At 54.6% G+C, this 16,316-nt stretch overlaps 2 protein-coding genes across 3 annotated transcripts in view; one reads left to right on the top strand and one right to left on the bottom strand.

Moving 5' to 3' along the window:
• Positions 1-6,283: 6,283 nt before the first annotated feature.
• Positions 6,284-10,031, top strand: MYOG (myogenin). The gene is given in 3 exon segments (NM_001303170.1): positions 6,284-6,802; positions 8,947-9,028; positions 9,489-10,031. Coding segments are annotated over 3 exon segments (684 nt in total). The 5' UTR covers positions 6,284-6,322; the 3' UTR covers positions 9,611-10,031.
• Positions 10,032-10,353: 322 nt separating this feature from the next.
• Positions 10,354-16,316, bottom strand: part of PPFIA4 (PPFI scaffold protein A4) — a 43,877-nt gene continuing 37,914 nt past the window's right edge. The window contains exons 24-31 of one of the 2 annotated variants that reach the window (XM_085210387.1): positions 15,282-15,308; positions 14,745-14,920; positions 14,279-14,376; positions 13,458-13,633; positions 13,179-13,247; positions 12,222-12,399; positions 11,915-12,006; positions 10,354-11,493 (exon numbers count right to left, since the gene is read on the bottom strand). In XM_085210387.1, the coding sequence (XP_085066513.1) occupies positions 11,948-12,006; positions 12,222-12,399; positions 13,179-13,247; positions 13,458-13,633; positions 14,279-14,376; positions 14,745-14,920; positions 15,282-15,308 (783 nt within the window). In that variant the 3' untranslated portion in view covers positions 10,354-11,493; positions 11,915-11,947. The remainder of the gene's footprint in view (positions 11,494-11,914; positions 12,007-12,221; positions 12,400-13,178; positions 13,248-13,457; positions 13,634-14,278; positions 14,377-14,744; positions 14,921-15,281; positions 15,309-16,316) is intronic. The other variant, XM_085210388.1, reaches the window with a different exon arrangement.

Raw genomic sequence — 16,316 nt, 5'->3', positions numbered from 1 at the left:
AGAGGACTGGCAAAAATCCTTCATCTTCCGTGGCCACCCCTTAAACACACCCGGTGCTATGGGATGAGCTCCTCTTTTTATGAGAAGCCGCCCATGTCGGGGCAGGATGGTGCTTGCCAGGGGAGGAGCAGGGGGTGTGAGTGCTCATAGGCATGCAGCAGCAGTGACACATCCTTCTGGGGCGAAGATTGGGGTGAAACCTCAAATTCCTGGAGACAGGGAGAGAAAAAAAAGGGGTGAAGGAGAAAAGAGGAGATGAGGAAATGATGGCAGTGGAGGGAAGTGGCACCATTTAGTGCCACATGGAGGTGTCCCTTTGCATTGGGGCATCCTGGAATGGATGTCCCATCCCCAGTAGGACAGGAAGACCACGTCCTCATGGCTGCTGCTCCTGGAGTTTGCGTTTCTCACTTTAGAAATATGTATTTCTATTTTAATATTCCCCTGATTCCGCTTCCAGCTGTCCCTTATGTCTTTCCCAGCTGGACAGCTCTGGGTTTTGGCAGCACGGCTTTTCTCTTGCTCAGATTATCACCCCATCGCCACCCCCAGCACAGGAGCTCCTCTGCCCGGAGCTCAGAGGTGATGCTGACACCCGTGAGCTCTGAGCCAGAGCTGCTGCCTCTGCCTTCTTTCCCCCGAGCCTCCCCAGGCTGAGAGGTTTCTTGGCACTGTGCTATTTCCAGAAATGAAATCGGGACAGCAGCTCATTGGCCAGCTCCCCTGTGTTGTAAGAAAGGCTGCTCAAACCCTCCTGCAGATTCCTATTGGAAAATTCCTTATCAGGGGAGGGGATGCACCTCCTTCCCTGTTCTTCCAGCCGGGATCCTTTGGCCCCAGAGCAGCACAGACATTACTCAAAGTGTCTGAGCAGCGGAGAAAGCAGCTTCCAAGCCCTTGTCCCCAGGGGAAGCTCGGTGCTGCTGCAGTGGGACATGTGATTTTTGCATTGCACACAACAACACCGCGCTGTTCGGCAGTGACATTCCCATAAGAAGTCCTTGGGGTTTCTCCTGCCTTTCCCCACTATGGGCTGGGAGGGTTTGGGGCTGAATTTGTGCCCTGGGCGGTAGTAAATGCATTACCCAGAACCCAGCACTACTGTGTGGGATGGGATTTGAGGGTAAGATGGGATGGGATTTGGGGATGAGATCTGGGGATGGGATGGGATGGGGGAGCACCAGATTGCAGAGCAGAGACCTCAGATGCATTTTGAAGGCATCTGTGAGAACAATCCTGCATTTCCTCCATGTCTGGGGGTGCAAATCAGGATCATGAGTGGGGTTATCCCCAACAGTTCCCTCCTCCCCATATGGGCAGCAGTCAGATCCCAGCGGGCTGAACGCAGGAAGGCAGCAGCCATTCCCCACCAGGAGCTCCAGCCAAAGCTGTGTTTGCTGGAGTCCATCTCCATGGGTGGAGCACGGGGACAGGGCAGGGGAAGGAAGCTCCCCCCAGTCCCCATCCCTTGTGTTTTCCTGTGGGGATGAAAGAGGTGAAACCTTATCTCAGGTCTGCTTCGCCTTCCCAAAATATTACAATGTTACAGCTTCCCTCCTCCAAAGCAATGAAGTCGATGGGGCCAAAGGGACCAGAAGTGACACAGGTGCCAGGCAAGAGCACCTCCTGCGAGAGAAATACAAGGGATAAAACCACTCCAAAGCACAGCCCTGGGGCTCCCGATGGGGAGGACACTGAGGGCAAGCTGGGATGGTAGAGCCCAGATCAAAAGTCCACTTCTAGGAAGGATTTTCCTCCACCCAAACACACAAAAATTGCAATGGAAAGGGTTTCCGGGATGTCCCCCCGCGTCCCCTCCCTGGATTGGGATGTTTTGACCCCAGAGAGACGCAGGAGCCTGGAAGGGCGACGGGAACCGAAGGAAGCCAAATCCTGAGCGCTATTTTCGGCTCTCGGACAGGAAAAGCACCTGCTGGGGTCATTACGCCGCGGGAAAAAACAAACGTCGGGATGTTCTCCCCGGGGGGCGGGATGGGAATAGCTGAGCTCATCATCACCGGAGGGGCCCGGGTCCCCATCCCCGACACAGCGCGGGGTCCGGGCCCGGGGCTGCGGAAGCGGAGGGGTTTCGTCCCTCCCCGACGTCGGGTTTGGGCGCCGCGCGGATAACGCGGGGTCTGCTGCCCTCTCCCGACGGCCGCACCGAACGCACCGCGAGTTCCGACTCGCACAGCCCGGAGTTCGCTCTGCTCCGCGTTCGGGACGCGCTGGGAGGAGCTCAGCCCTCTGCCAAGGGGCGAAACCTACAGCCGCCCCGTTACTATGAGCACGGAGCGGGGCTGGCAGCATCCACCGGGAGACGCGGGGGTGGGAACGCGATTTTCCTGGGGGGGACCTTTGGAGAATCCCCTCCGGGTCTCAGTGCTGTCTGCCCGTCCCCGGGGCTTGGAATGATCCGGGAACCCCTTAGCCGGGGCTGACACTGACAGCTGGGCATGCGGAGCCCACCCTGGGGAGGGGAAAACCAGCCTTGGGTGGGGGTGTCCAGCCGGGGGCACATGGGAGAGCTGCGTCCTCTCGATGGGAATTCGTTGGGTGAGGCCACTCCGGAAGGGCTGGATGTCACCACTGGCATGGCATTGGGTGGGGGGGGAGGAAGCTGTCGGTCCTTCCCCCATTCCATTGCATCCCAAAGTGAGGAAATCCCCAGCGCCTTCTTCACCCTGCTCTCTGAATTGCCCCTGTGGGGATTTCAGTCACTTCAGTGCTGATATTTGGTGTCCCACGCAGGTGGGGCAATGCAGTGTCTACTCATTTACCCCCCTCTTTCCCAGACCCCCATCCCAAAGGGCCAGGTTGGTCCATTGGGGCCACCTGAACCACACTGGGAATGTGCCCAGGGTGAGGACAGTGGGACAACCCAATTGTCTCCCACCCAAGAGACCCCTCCCTGCTGCCCTGCTTCTGTCCCCAGCACTCGTCCTCGGGCCCTGCGCCATCCCCCTGGCCCAGACAGCTGTCCCTCTTTGGGGGGGGTCAAATAGGCACCATATGTCACTGCTGAATCCCTCGCATTCATGGGTTTTCCTCCAAGCACCCACCTGTCCTCCCTCTCACTGAGCCAGACTCTGCCACCCCAGGAGAACAGCCCTTTGTTGACAACACGAGTGCCCCGGTCCCTGTGACAGCAGGGACATGGCACAATGCTGGGGATGGAGGAGCTGCCCCCACTCGTGCTGGAGACACCCCTTGTGTGCGGGGTCCGATGGGTGTTGTGGGCATCTTGGGGGTGAGCACCCCTTCACTTGCAGTTTATGGTTGAGGATGGAAAGGGTTCTGTTCAGGCTTTGGGGCCATGAAGCGGGAGAAATGGGGGGATGGGGAGGCATTGTGTTGGTGGTGGGGCCAAGCATTGTTCGGTGAGTGCAGAGGGTAAGAGCACCCGGTGTGGTCCCTGAAATGGGAACCAGCAAATGAGCACCTGGGTTGGTCCCCAGGTGTGATCCAAGGAACTGGGGGTGGGGGTACCTGGTGTGGCTGAGGGCCAACATGCTCCATGATTCCCAGACTGAGGGTTCTTGAACCTGGGGCCATAACTGATGACCAAAACATGGCCATTCAGCTGAGCTTTGTATTCCGAGGAGCATTGTTATCCCTGATTTCCTGATGGAGAAACTGAGACACAGAACCTGCAATGATGAGAGGGAGCTGAGTGTGCTGAGTGTGGCTGTCCCATCACCTCCCAGCCCACCGGTGAGCCCAAAGTGGGGGAGCTGACACAGAAGGGTGAGGGAATGCTGCTCCCACCCCAGCTGGGGACAGCAACTAGGACACCATCCCCCATAGCTCCCTATGGACCGGACATGTGAGCAGTCCCAAATCCTCGTCAGGCTGAGACTTGGCCCTGCAAAGCCGCCGGCTCGCAGTGCTGGGGCCGAAGGGGCAGGCAGTGCTGCGGCCCCACCGTGGCCGAGCAGCTGTCACCATCCCAAATCTCTGCCGAGAAGGCACGTCGGAAATCCCGGGTGTCGGAGGAGAGGTCTGCTCTGCATTCCTCATCCAGGAGTGGGGAGCAAGCCAAGCATCTCCCCGCCGCCTGCAGCTGCTCCCAAATATGTTATGACTTGTCACTGCGGCAGGAAGGGATGTCGGCGAGCCTGGAAAGCAAGAGGGGATGTGGGGCACCGGGAGCCGGGGGTCGGTGCTGTTGGATGTGGCCTTTTGGAGGGAGCGGTGCAGGATGGGCCCTGCTGGATGCATCCCAGCGCCCATCAGTGGGATGGTGCCAAGGTAGGATGTGCCTGCACCACCTGGCTCACTTCATCATCCCATAAAACCACCCCATTCTCCAATTCTTTTCAACAGAAGGGACCCCACTACCAGTGCTCTGTGCTGCGAGCTCACAGACTTCGCCAAAACCCCAACAAAGCCACCACGGTGAGTCGTGGTGTGAGTGCCACCAGCCTTCAGCCATCACCTCTTCCAGGGCCGTGATTTTCTCAATGGAGATCAGTATTTTTAGCTCGTGGTGCTGTCGGGGTGAGCCGTCCCCACGAGACCGGGGCCCCCTCCTCTGCCCGCAGGGGAAGGTCACCCCGTGACGGATTGCAGCACGTTCTGCCCGGCGCACACAGCCCTGCTTTGTGTGCAGCCCAGCCGCCGCCATCCATCACAGGATAACCTGACAGCCGGCAGCACAGCCCTAAGCCCCTGCTGGCTCTGAGCTACCTGGGGTGCAGCCGGCAGCTGCTGTGGGCACCTACGGCACCCAGGGGAAGGTGCCCTGCTCACCCATCTCATGGCTTTGTGCTGTGTGTGGGGTGATGGGTCCCTTGGGGATGCTCAGGGTGATGGGAGCCTCAGAGTGTTTGGGGTGCTGGGGGCCCCTGGGAGTGCTTGGAGTGGTGGCAGCCCCTGGGGTGCTCAAGGTGATGGGAGCCTCGGAGTGATGGGGGTGACGGGGGCTCCTGGGGTGCTCAGGATGATGGGGGCCCTCTGGGTGCTCGTGGTGCTCGGGGTGATGGGAGCTGCTGGGACTGCTTATGGGGCTGTTGTGGGGTTGATGGCTGCTCACTCAGCTGTGGGGGGGTGTGAACCTGCTGGGTGCACAAAGCCCATGGGGCCCTGGGGACCAGTTCATCCCCTTCTCCCCATGTTCCCTTTCTGATCGGAAAAGCCCTGGCGCTGATGCAGAACACTGCCCATGTTTTATGAAGTGCTAAATGCTTGGCCACTCTGCTATATGGCCCTGCCACGTGCCCAAGGAGCTGTTGTTTCACCCCGGTGTCCTCACCCTCCAAACGCAATCTCAAAATTAAAAAACCCATCCAGAGCCGGAGCAGTGCCACTGGTTTCCCTCACCAGGGCTGTGGACACCAGCAAGTCTCACCAGTGGGACACAGATGGAAACCACTGGCTTGGATTCTCCCATCCTAACTGCTTTGTGTCTGCCCCTCGTCACCGTTTTCATGATTTTCCTCGTGGCCCCAAAGAAATCCCTGTCTGTGCTGGCAGAGGGCCGGCCCCCAAGTGGAGATCACCATGATGAGCCCCAGAATGGCTCAAAATGAACCCAAAGTCAGGCAGGGTGCCGTGGGTGGGTGTGGGGAATGTGCTTCCTCAGAGAGGGTGATTTGGGGAATAAAATCCCAGCAGGGTCAGCTCTGCTCTTGTCTGACATTCTTTCCACTGACCGATCCCTCCACTGGAATCCGGCCCAGAGCAGGAATAGGAGGAGGTGGGAGATGGTTTCTGACGTTCCCAGTGGAAAAAAGCCCTCAGGATTAGTGACAAAACCAGGGAGATGTGGTTGGAGTCCTGGGGAAGGGTGAAAACCCATCCCATTGTGCTCACCAAAAGCCCATCTCCATGCCTCAGTTTCCCCATTGCGAAGGTGGGAACCGTCCCTCTCAGGGCTATGTTCCTCTGCTGTCCCACGGTTCTGGGGGGAGACGGGGGGCACAGCAGTGGAGAGCATTGAGCAGCACTGGGTTCTGCGCCCCATGGTGCAGCTGCCCCCACCCTGACCACCTCATCCCATAACTGAAGGGACCAGATGACACAGGAATGCAGGCTGGGGCTAGCAGCCCCTGTGCCACCCGTGGGCTAAAACAAAGCCCCCGTTGGGGCAGACAGGGCAGCTCCCACCATGCCAACCCCCCCCCCTTTGGGCCGTGCAGTCCTCGTGGCCGCAGCCGGACAAGTTTTGATGCGAGGCAGCAGCTTAGGGTGGGCTCAGGTTTCCTTTAGGTTTTCTATATTTATCTCTGTGATTTAATGCCAGCGCCGGGGTTTAAATGGCACCGAGCAGTTGGTGCAGGGAAACGGAGCAGCCGTCCCCGAGCCGCGCACACGTCCTCCCATGGAGCTCTTTGAGACCAACCCTTACTTTTTCCCGGAGCAGAGGTTTTACGATGGGGAAAACTTCCTGGGCTCCCGCTTGCAGAGCTATGAGGCAGCCGCATTTCCTGAGCGGCCCGAAGTGGCTCTGTGCCCCGAAAGCAGAGGGGCTTTGGAGGAGAAGGACTCAATGCTACCCGAGCACTGCCCTGGGCAATGCTTACCGTGGGCTTGCAAAATCTGCAAGCGCAAAACCGTGTCCATCGACCGGCGTCGGGCGGCCACGCTGCGGGAGAAGCGGAGGCTGAAAAAGGTGAACGAAGCCTTCGAGGCGCTGAAGCGCAGCACTCTGCTCAACCCCAACCAGAGGCTGCCCAAGGTGGAGATCCTGCGCAGCGCCATCCAGTACATCGAGCGCCTGCAGAGCCTGCTCAGCAGCCTCAACCAGCAGGAGCGCGAGCAGAGGGAGCTGCGCTACCGCCCTGCTGCACCACAACCTGCTGTGAGTGTGGGGATGGGTGGGGATGGGGGGCAGGAGCCAGAGTGGGTGGTGGGGGAGGAATGGGGTGGTGATGCTCAGGTTGCTGTTCCTATGGGCGGGTTGTTGGTGGGCAGTGGGCTGATTGCATTGAGCGCAGTGGGTTGATGGTGATTGGTGGGGAGTGGGAAGGTTTAAGTCATAGAAACAATTGTAGAACCATGGGGTGGCAGAACCGTGGAATCATGGGGTCACAGAACCATGGAATCATGGGGTCATAGAACCATGGAAACATGGGGTCATAGAACCATGGAAACATAAAGACATGGAATCATGGGGTCATAGAACCATGGAAACATAGAGACATGGAATCATGGGGTGTCATAGAACCATGGAAACATAGAGACATGGAATCATGGGGTGTCATAGAACCATGGAAACATAGAGACATGGAATCATGGGGTCATAGAACCATGGAAACATAGAGACATGGAATCATGGGGTGTCATAGAACCATGGAATCATGGGGTCATAGAACCATGGAAACATAGAGACATGGAATCATGGGGTCATAGAACCATGGAAACATAAAGACATGGAATCATGGGGTCATAGAACCATGGAAACATAGAGACATGGAATCATGGGGTCATAGAACCAAGGAATCATGGAATCATAGAGCCATGGAAACAGAGTACTGGAATCATAGGGTCACAGAGTCATGGAATCACAAAGTCAAGGAATCATACAGTCATAAAATCATAGGACCATGGAATCATGGAATGATAGAACCATGGAATCATGGGGTCGTGGAATCTTTGAGTCGTGGACTCACAGAACCATGGAGTCATGCAACCAAAGGATGGTTGGGTTGGATCTCAAAGATCCTCCAGCTCCAATCCCTGCCTGTGGGCCACAAAGTGGGTAAAATATGGTAAAGTAGTGTAGTGAAAAATATAGCACAGTACAATGCAATACAACACATACAACACAATATGGTACAATACAGTACGGTGCAATACAGTAACAAAATACTGTAACAACAGCAATGTAATGTAACATAAAGTAATGCAAGGTAACACAACATACCAGGCCTGGCCCCCTGGTGCTTGGGGACTTGTCCCAGTGGGGAGCACCACTGTTTTCTCAGTCCAATGGCACCAAACTGGGACCCAGGCAAGAATCCTGAGGCAGTGGCATCCTGCCCTAAGAACACAGGGTGTGGCCGGGCTCCATCCCCATCATGAGATTCTGGTGGCTTAAGCACGTTTTTGGGGGATATTTTTGTCTGTTGGAGGATGATGGCATGCACCTCCTGGCTGCTGAGGCTTTGTACGTGGGAATGTGGAGCTATGGATATAGGTATGGGTATGGGTGATACAGATATGGATGAGAGATGTAAATGATATCTAGATATAGGTGATATATAGATTGCAGATGTGTAGGTATCAATAGAGATTATGTAGATGACAGGTATAAATGATACAGATACGTAAGATAGATAACATTGAGATAGATGTAAGTTATATATAGATACAGATACCTGCATATTAATACTGATATCAATGGACTGTGTAAGAGGGAGAGACTTGCAGAGATTCATCCTCTTTCAGACCTTTGCACTGAAGGACCAATTCTTTGGTACTGCCAGGCTGCTCCTCCAGCACAGCTTCACATCCTGAGTGCAAAATCAACGATTTGGGGCAAAAACAAAAATCCAATCTATGCAACTTTCCAGTGTCAGTGGGAGACAATTCCAAGCATTCATGAGCTGGCTGTGCTGGGGGCCTGGAGCGAGCAGTGAGCTGAGGTTTTGGGGTTCCCCAGCAGCTCCTTGTTGCCATTTTTTTTAATGAATCAATGAAGTGATTTTCAGTAAGTAGCTGTTTTGCTCGAAGATGCTTGTCTGTTTTTTTCCTCATAATTGCTGCCTACAGAAATACTGCATAGCAAGCAGGTGGCCATGCACCCAGAGCCCAAATTGGGTTTTTCCAGCATTCATGGAGATTAATGATGAGCCTGGCACTGATGGACCCCAAAATTCACCATCTGCTCTGTGTCTGTGACCACTCACTGGTGCTGTGCTGTGGGGCTGGGGGTGTTTGGGGGCAGGCAGTGGGGTTTGGCTGGTGGAAGTGGGCCCATGGGTGGCACGTTGGTCCTTGCAGGCACCCAGTGAGTGCGGCTCTGGCAGCTCGTCCTGCAGCCCCGAGTGGAGCACACAGCTGGAGTTCAGCACCAACCCTGCGGGTAAGGAACTCCCCTTCCTCAGCCCACCATCCCAGGGACATCACAGCGCTGGGGCTGAGCATCCCTGAGCCAAAACCCACAGCCAGTGGACAGGAGGAGCCTCGTCCTCCCCCCACCCTCATGCTGAGTGAACCCTCCAGCACTGCCTGAGCCCACTCAGGTTTCTCCCATTGCCTGATGTGCTGGAAGCATCCCCCAGCAGCTCCACGTCCCTGTCCCATCAAGGGTTCATCTGTGTCTGCCCCATAACCCAGCTCTGCCCACTGCAGCACAGAGCACCTGCGTGGAGCTGCCTCTCCCACCCCCTAAAAGCTTGCCCAAGTTTCGCTGCCCGTTGCCATCTTTGAGGAAAGGTCTCAGCCCTCAGGACGGGTTCTGGGAGCAGATGCCCGTGTCAGTGTGGTCACACAGGGTGGGGACATGGGGTCACCATCCCATTGCCCTCCCCCTCCTCTCTCAGATCACCTCCTGAGTGATGATGCAGCAGAGGACCGCAACCTCCACTCTCTCTCCTCTATCGTTGAGAGCATCGCCGTGGAGGACGTGGCCGTGACGTTCCCGGAGGAGCGGGTCCAAAACTGAGCTGGCACAGAGCCCCGCAGCTCTCTGAGCTGGAAACGGGGTGGGATTGAGATGCTGGAAGAATCCAGCTGCTGGAAATCATAATTATCCTCCAACACTGTGGACCGCAGCGCTGAAACCGCCCAAATCCTTTCCCACTCCTCTCCAAAACTCCCACCGGTGGAAAAAAGAAAAGGGGAGAAGTGTGATGGCGGTGGCTGCGGTGGTCCCGGGTCCCCCAGGCTGGGGGTTTTTCTTCCTTGGGGGCCAACACATGTGCCACAGCCAATGTGGCTGTTTCCAAGTTGCTCTTCGACCAAGGTCTCTCTCCGGCGGGTTGCCTTCGCTGGTTTTCCTACTGACCGCTGTGTGCAGTTGCCATTTGTTTGTGTTTTCTTTTTTAATTATTATTTTTGCTAACTTATTTTGATTTTTTTTTTTTTAATAAAGGCATTCTTGTTTGAATTGCTCAAGTTTTCTTTTATCACTGTTTCATGTCGTGCTAACCTCTCCTAACTCTTAGGTTGTGGGGTTTTTTCCCCCATATCAGAAAATCCAAGTCTTTGGATGGACATCAGTGGATGCCTCATGCTTAAATCAGCCCTGCAGAGACCACTGAGCTCACTGGTTTGCTACTGGGGCTCAACCCTGTGCCCCAAAAGCATTCAGGGCATCGGGTGATGTAACCCATCGGGAACTCCGTTCTCCAAAGTTTGATTATATTTCTAATTTGGGCTCTAGAAAGAAGGCTCAAGCCAGTATTGCTTTAAAATCCTGTTTATTGGAACACACATACATCCTTTCCTGACCCGATCCAGGGTTTGGAGTCCATGCAGTACCAATAATATGACGAAAGAAGTAGGGCATTGATAGAAAGGGTTCACCGACTCTTCAAATTAAAAAAATATTTAATACTGTATTAGGCAAATAATACACCGAAAAGACATTGTGACTGTATAGCCTCTCAGATATTGCACTTCCAGACAGCACATGATAAGTATAGGTCATTCCAGCCATCAATAAATATCACATCAGAAATAGGGGCCACACAAGGCAAACGTGGCATGAGGAGATGAAGAGATCCTACCCTACGGGGGAGAAATGGGAAGGGCTGAGAGCCTCCTGGATCACCCCTGCCTGTAGCCTGGAGGCAGGAGGGGAGAGCATCTCCTCTGCACCTGGAGGGAAGGGACGGGTGGTCCCAGGGTGCTGGGTGCCCCTGCTGTGACCCCCTTGTCCCCAAGGTCAGGTCTGACAGCATCCAGGCCAGCAGTAAGCCAGATTGGGGCAGTCCAACCCTTCCCCACTTTGGGGCACAGCACACCCCAAAATGCCCCGACCACCACCCCAGAAAGCTCCTTGCACCCACAGCAGCCACTCCTCACTCTGCCCTGTGCAGCGTCCATCCTGGCACTGGTTTCAGCCCCTCTGTCCCACCCAGGGCAGCTCCTTGGCCATCTCCTCCAACGTCAGGATTTTCACGCAGAGCTGAGCCTGAACCCTCCTCATGATGCCCAAGGCTCCGGTGAGCTGGTGTGACAGTCTATGGCATATTGGCAACATGAACCAGGCAGGAGAAAGGTTTCCAAATATTGCAGCCCACTTCTGGGGCATCTCCACTTCTCTGATGGGGCTGCACTTCCACCAGGGATGAAACAGGCACTGGTGAGCACATCCAGAGCCTGGCTGGTGCGAGGTGGGGTGGGCAGAACAGCCAGAGGCGGGAGGCACGGGGAGCCAGGGTCAGCAGTGGGGTGCACAAGCAGAAGGGAGAGCAGCCTTTTCGGTCCATGGCAGTAGCACTGCGACATCTGTTGGTTCGGGCCGAGAAACAGGCACAGGCTGAGCTCTGGCCTCGTCCTGAAAGGCAGCTGGCACTTGGAAGGATGTATAGTGGGGATGTGCTGAGAAACAAGGTGGGAAAGGCTCCATGAGGACAATGGTTCGTCTCCATGTGGGGACCAGTGTGCCAAGAAACCCACAGCTCCTGGCACTGGAAGCCATGCCCTGAGGGACAGCAGTGTCCCAGGAGAACCTGCCACCCTCACTCCAATGGGACCCCTCATTTAGGATGGCATCCTGGGGACACCAGGGACTGGACAACTCATATGTACCACCCAGACCTTGGGATGCTGAGCATCTCTTCTGCATCATTCCAACATCCTGTGAGCCTCAGCAAGCAGCAGGCTTTTCCCCAACTGCACCCCAATAGTGAGGCAGACCTTGATGACAGCAGGCACCCTGCCTGGGTCACACCAGCAGAGCATGCTGGTCCTCCTGCTCCCCTCTTGGTTCCCACCCAGCTCTGGTCCTCCTCGCACATACCCAGGGCCGGGCTGGCTCCCATCACACTGATCCTCAGCACGAGTACGTCCTGACCGTGGAGGTCTCCAGCCGTGGTGACCCAGAGGCACCAACTGGAAGAGAAACAAAAAGCAGACCATGGAATTAGCGACTGCCCCAATTAGTCCTCAGCATCCCACCAACACATTTATTCTGCAGCAGTTGTGTACTAAAGCCACGTGAATCAAAGTGAGAGGCTTTGTACCTCTGGGGATGCGTCAGAAGGTTTAGGACAGTGGCATAGGGCTATCTGGTCCAGCAGGGACCCTGCTGGGAAGGGGTGGCATACCTTCTGGGGGCATTTTCTTGGCAGGGGCGGATGGAGGTGGCAGTGGCACCAGGCTGGTGACGCGGAAGCCGGCGGGCAGCGTCTCAGCTGAGCCACTGAGCATGTTGATGCTGTGAACATCCCGCGGGCGGAAGCGCTTTCTCCAGGACGGGGTCCGACGGAAGGTTTTGTCATCACCCTGGGATGGAAGAGCAGGTTGTGAGCCTAGCAGCAAGGACCTCCCAGCCTTGTGAGATATCCCCACTGCTTTCATCTAACTCTTGGGTGCCAGTATGCCAAGATTAGCACAAGCTGTGCAGAAGTGTGTGATCAGGTTGGGCCAAGGATATAGGAGAGCTCGCTGGTATCTCATGAACTGGGCTTCATTCTTCCAGCACGCCCATCTCCTCCCCACCCTGCCTGCAAAGATGTCAACACAAAAGCCCCGGCAAAAACCCAAAGGGAAGCATCTAACTGTGTACTCATCTGGAAGTACCTACTTGTCTTCATGCTCTAAAGAGAGCTCTGACCAGCTCTGCTATCATATCTCATGCAAGAAAGCTGTATGTAGGACAGATCTAAATAAATTCCCACCTTCAGTGACTCAATGTGAACAGCCTTCTGGCTGCATAACAGGGTATCTCCAACCCACGCTTTACCAGCTGCTACGTGTCATGCCCAGAACATCTGTGCCTCTAAAAGGCTACAAAAAAAGTAGCTGGCAAGGAAAGCTGGGTGATTCCTCCCCAAATTCAACCCACTAAGCACTAGAAGAGATGCACAAGACCCTACCTCACTTGCTTCCATAGACAGTTTTGAATTTTAAATGATTTAGTTTTAATTTATTCCATTGTTCTTCCAACTGCTAGTTGTCTTCCCAGGATAAGCTGGGAGAGAGAAGCAGTTCTGTTTCTCCTATTTCTTAAACAAGAACAGGTACCCAGCACAATCTGGGCATGGGAGAGGTTTGGTACTCACATCGTCCAGCCTCCGATCTGTGCCCAATGCAAGCAGATTGTTGAACTCCCTTTCCAACACTTGTCGAGCCTGAAAATAACATCAAATGAACACTCTCCATCTATGGGAGCAGCTCTAAGCATAGCTCCCCAACCCAGCCCTGAGAACGATGGAGAAAAAGCCCATGCACCATCAGAGTGCTCTGCTTTGAAAAGCAGAACTGAGTTGGTGGGACTGGTGGAGTCACACTGCAGCTATGTCCCATCCTCCTCCAAAATCTCCCATGGAAGCTTTCCTTACCTGTGTGTTCTGCGTGGGGATTTGCAACACGAGAGCCAGACTGTTGTGGTCAAAGTTTTCATCAAGGGCCAGGAGTGCTCCATGCACCCCGCTCTCAACGAGGTTGTTTGCGTACTCGCGGAGCCCGATGGACTGGATCCAGTGAATGACCTGGTCATTGGTCCACACCAACACATCTGCAAAAGAGCAAGAGCATGTTTCAAGGCAGCCCAGACAGTACTCTTGGTTGTGCAGTAGGCTGGGATGTGCTGGAGTCCTGCCACACAGCCCCAGGCTGAGCCTGGCACTCTCCTTCCTGGGCCAGCAGCAATGCCATGTAGCTAAGTGCCAGGAAAAAGCTCACTTCAAGTTACCAAACTAAATGCAGAAATGACAGGCAGAAAACAGCTGTGAAAATTAATCCTAAGAGGCCTGGATTGATGATGTAATTAGGGGCATTATCAATAATGAGTTGTAATCTAAGCACAGGAAATCTCAGGATAGCCAACAAGGAAGGGGAGCTTGATAAGCTGGGGGGTGTCCTGAGTACTTGAAAGGGGCAGAAGCTCACATGATGCTGGGACAAGGCCCTTCCTGTCTTGACACCCTACCACCCTACTCATGCCTGACTGGGGTGAGCTTAAAGGTACTTGGAGCAATCTGCTGGGGAAATACTGCAGGGACAACAGCCCCACAAGCGTGAGTATTGCTCAGAAATACCGATTTTCATTTAGCAAGTGCTGTGTTAAGAATACGAGGCAGGAGAGAGACCATTACTGGGCATCTCTTTGGAGGTTTCTTGTCAGCCTTCCCAGAGCAGGATGGTGGATGTGGCTGCTGACCTTTGATTTCGTGCTGAGTCTCTTCTCGCCTCCTCTCGAGCTCTTTGCGGTCGTAGTTGAGCCTCTTCAGGCACATAATGCCATACTGTAGGCTGGTGCTGCAAGGACACGACACATCACCCAACCTTCAGGAGGGCAGACGCCTTGGAGGGACCCTGCAGAGGGACCCACTTCCCTACTAATTCTCCATGTGCCCAAAGGATGTTTTAGTGTAGGATTGAGTAGTCACAGATGAAATTCAAAGGGATGATCTTAGCTAGGAGCTGGAGAACATCCCTCCCTTTTGTGGTAATCCCCCAGTCCTTCAGTTTTATCCTGTTCTAAGAGCAGGCTGTCCCAGGTTTGGCCTAGATGAGCCACCCTCCAGCACTGAGGCTGGCCAAGAGGAAAATTCCTCAAAATCCCCCATCCCCTGATCCACGTGCAGGTACTGCACCTCAAGGACCTCCCAAAGGAGAGGACTCACCGGTGGAAACTGTCCACCATCTTCAAATGCACTCTGAGGTCTTTCTTGGTGAGGTGGTCCAGCATCCGTGCATCAACAAGACACTCCATGAAGTAGCTGCGATACTGTGGGAGGCCCAGGCTGGGCAGCCACTCATTCCCAATCCACTCGTGGTTCATGTCCCCATAGGCCAGTGTCTGTAAAAGCAAATGGAGAAGCTAGGAAAAAAAACAGGGCTTAGGAAACCTGCAGACAGCCCCAGGAGATCAGTGACAGCTCAGTGCTGCAGCATGGGAGTCCGCTGTCCTGAGGACTACATGTGGACTGGGGGAGTTCAACCCTAGTTTGGGCTGGAGGAGCTGGAGGGAATGGTTCTGTTGGCCACGGCCCGTGTTCTGCTCAGAGAGCAAGCACTGGGCACAGGCTCAGCTCCAAGCAGGACTTGCCACATGCTGATGCCCCACGCTCATTCCCTGGGTGCCCCATGGTGTCCAGCTCTCCCTCCCACATCCACCCCACGTACCACCCCCAGTGAATGAGACACAGCAGGGACCTCACCTGTGCCCAGCTGCCTTCCTCTGTGTCCTAAGCGTGACACATGCAGCATGTCAATAGAAAGGACAGGTAAAGTCAGTACATGGCAGCATTGCACTGTGACAGCTTATGCCATGTGTGCCAAGCGAGGGACCCCTCAGTTTGGTGTGATCCTGGTGGGCCTGGGGGGCTCAGCCTTGCTAGCAGGTGCTGGGGACATCCCAGTCCTGCAGGACTCAGGATTCATGACATCTCTGTCAAGCAAGGATGTTGGACGGAGCTTTTTTAACAGGTCTTGGGCATTAGTTGGGGCTTAGACTTCCATGATGGGAAGTATGGGCAGCTCTTGGGTCATCTCAACAGCTGGAGAGAGACACTTAACCGTCAGCTCATGGGTCACAAACCCCGCCAAGGACAATCTGCCAATTTTGCAGCTGGTTATCATGGGCTGGTTTCTCTCAACCTCACAAAACCTACAAGGGAAAGTGTGGCATTCCAGCTGTAACTCTGAACTCTCTGTCCCCAAAAGACCCTTGCCAATAACAAAGCTCTGTGCCACCCAGACAGCAAGCATGAGCTTCAGTAAAATGCCAAATTAATTCACACTGCCAACCCAAAACGCTGCCCCAGCTCTGAGATTCAGACAGAAGGTCATTTAGTTGCTGAGAGGGGAGCATGGCCACACCTCTCCAAAGGACCCAGAGCTCTTGGGAGCGTGGCCACATCTCCCTGAGGAACCTCAAGCTATCAACCAGTGATAATGACAGCAGGGGCAATATTTGGGTGTGCTAATGTCAATGGGATGGTGACTTCTCTGGGTGTTGGCTGACCAGTGTGGGACTCAGTCTCATGCATCAACTGAGATCACTCTTGTATTTTGTCTATCTTTCCTGTTTAACTCATAACTGGCACTAGAAACCCAGCAAAACCCAAAGGGGCTTGACAAAGGAAAATGCATCTGATGGTTTTTAAGCCAGCTTTAGAAATTGTTGGGATATTGAAGGCTGAAAGACGGTTTCTAGACAGGTGCATAATGCTGGCCAAGAGCTGACACATGAG

The sequence above is a fragment of the Meleagris gallopavo genome, chromosome 28, assembly GCF_905368555.1.
Source record: "Meleagris gallopavo chromosome 28, MGAL_WU_HG_1.1, whole genome shotgun sequence".
Taxonomy (NCBI): Eukaryota; Metazoa; Chordata; class Aves; order Galliformes; family Phasianidae; genus Meleagris; species Meleagris gallopavo.
Note: the sequence above shows the minus strand (reverse complement) of the source record. Positions and strands in the feature narration are given on the sequence as shown.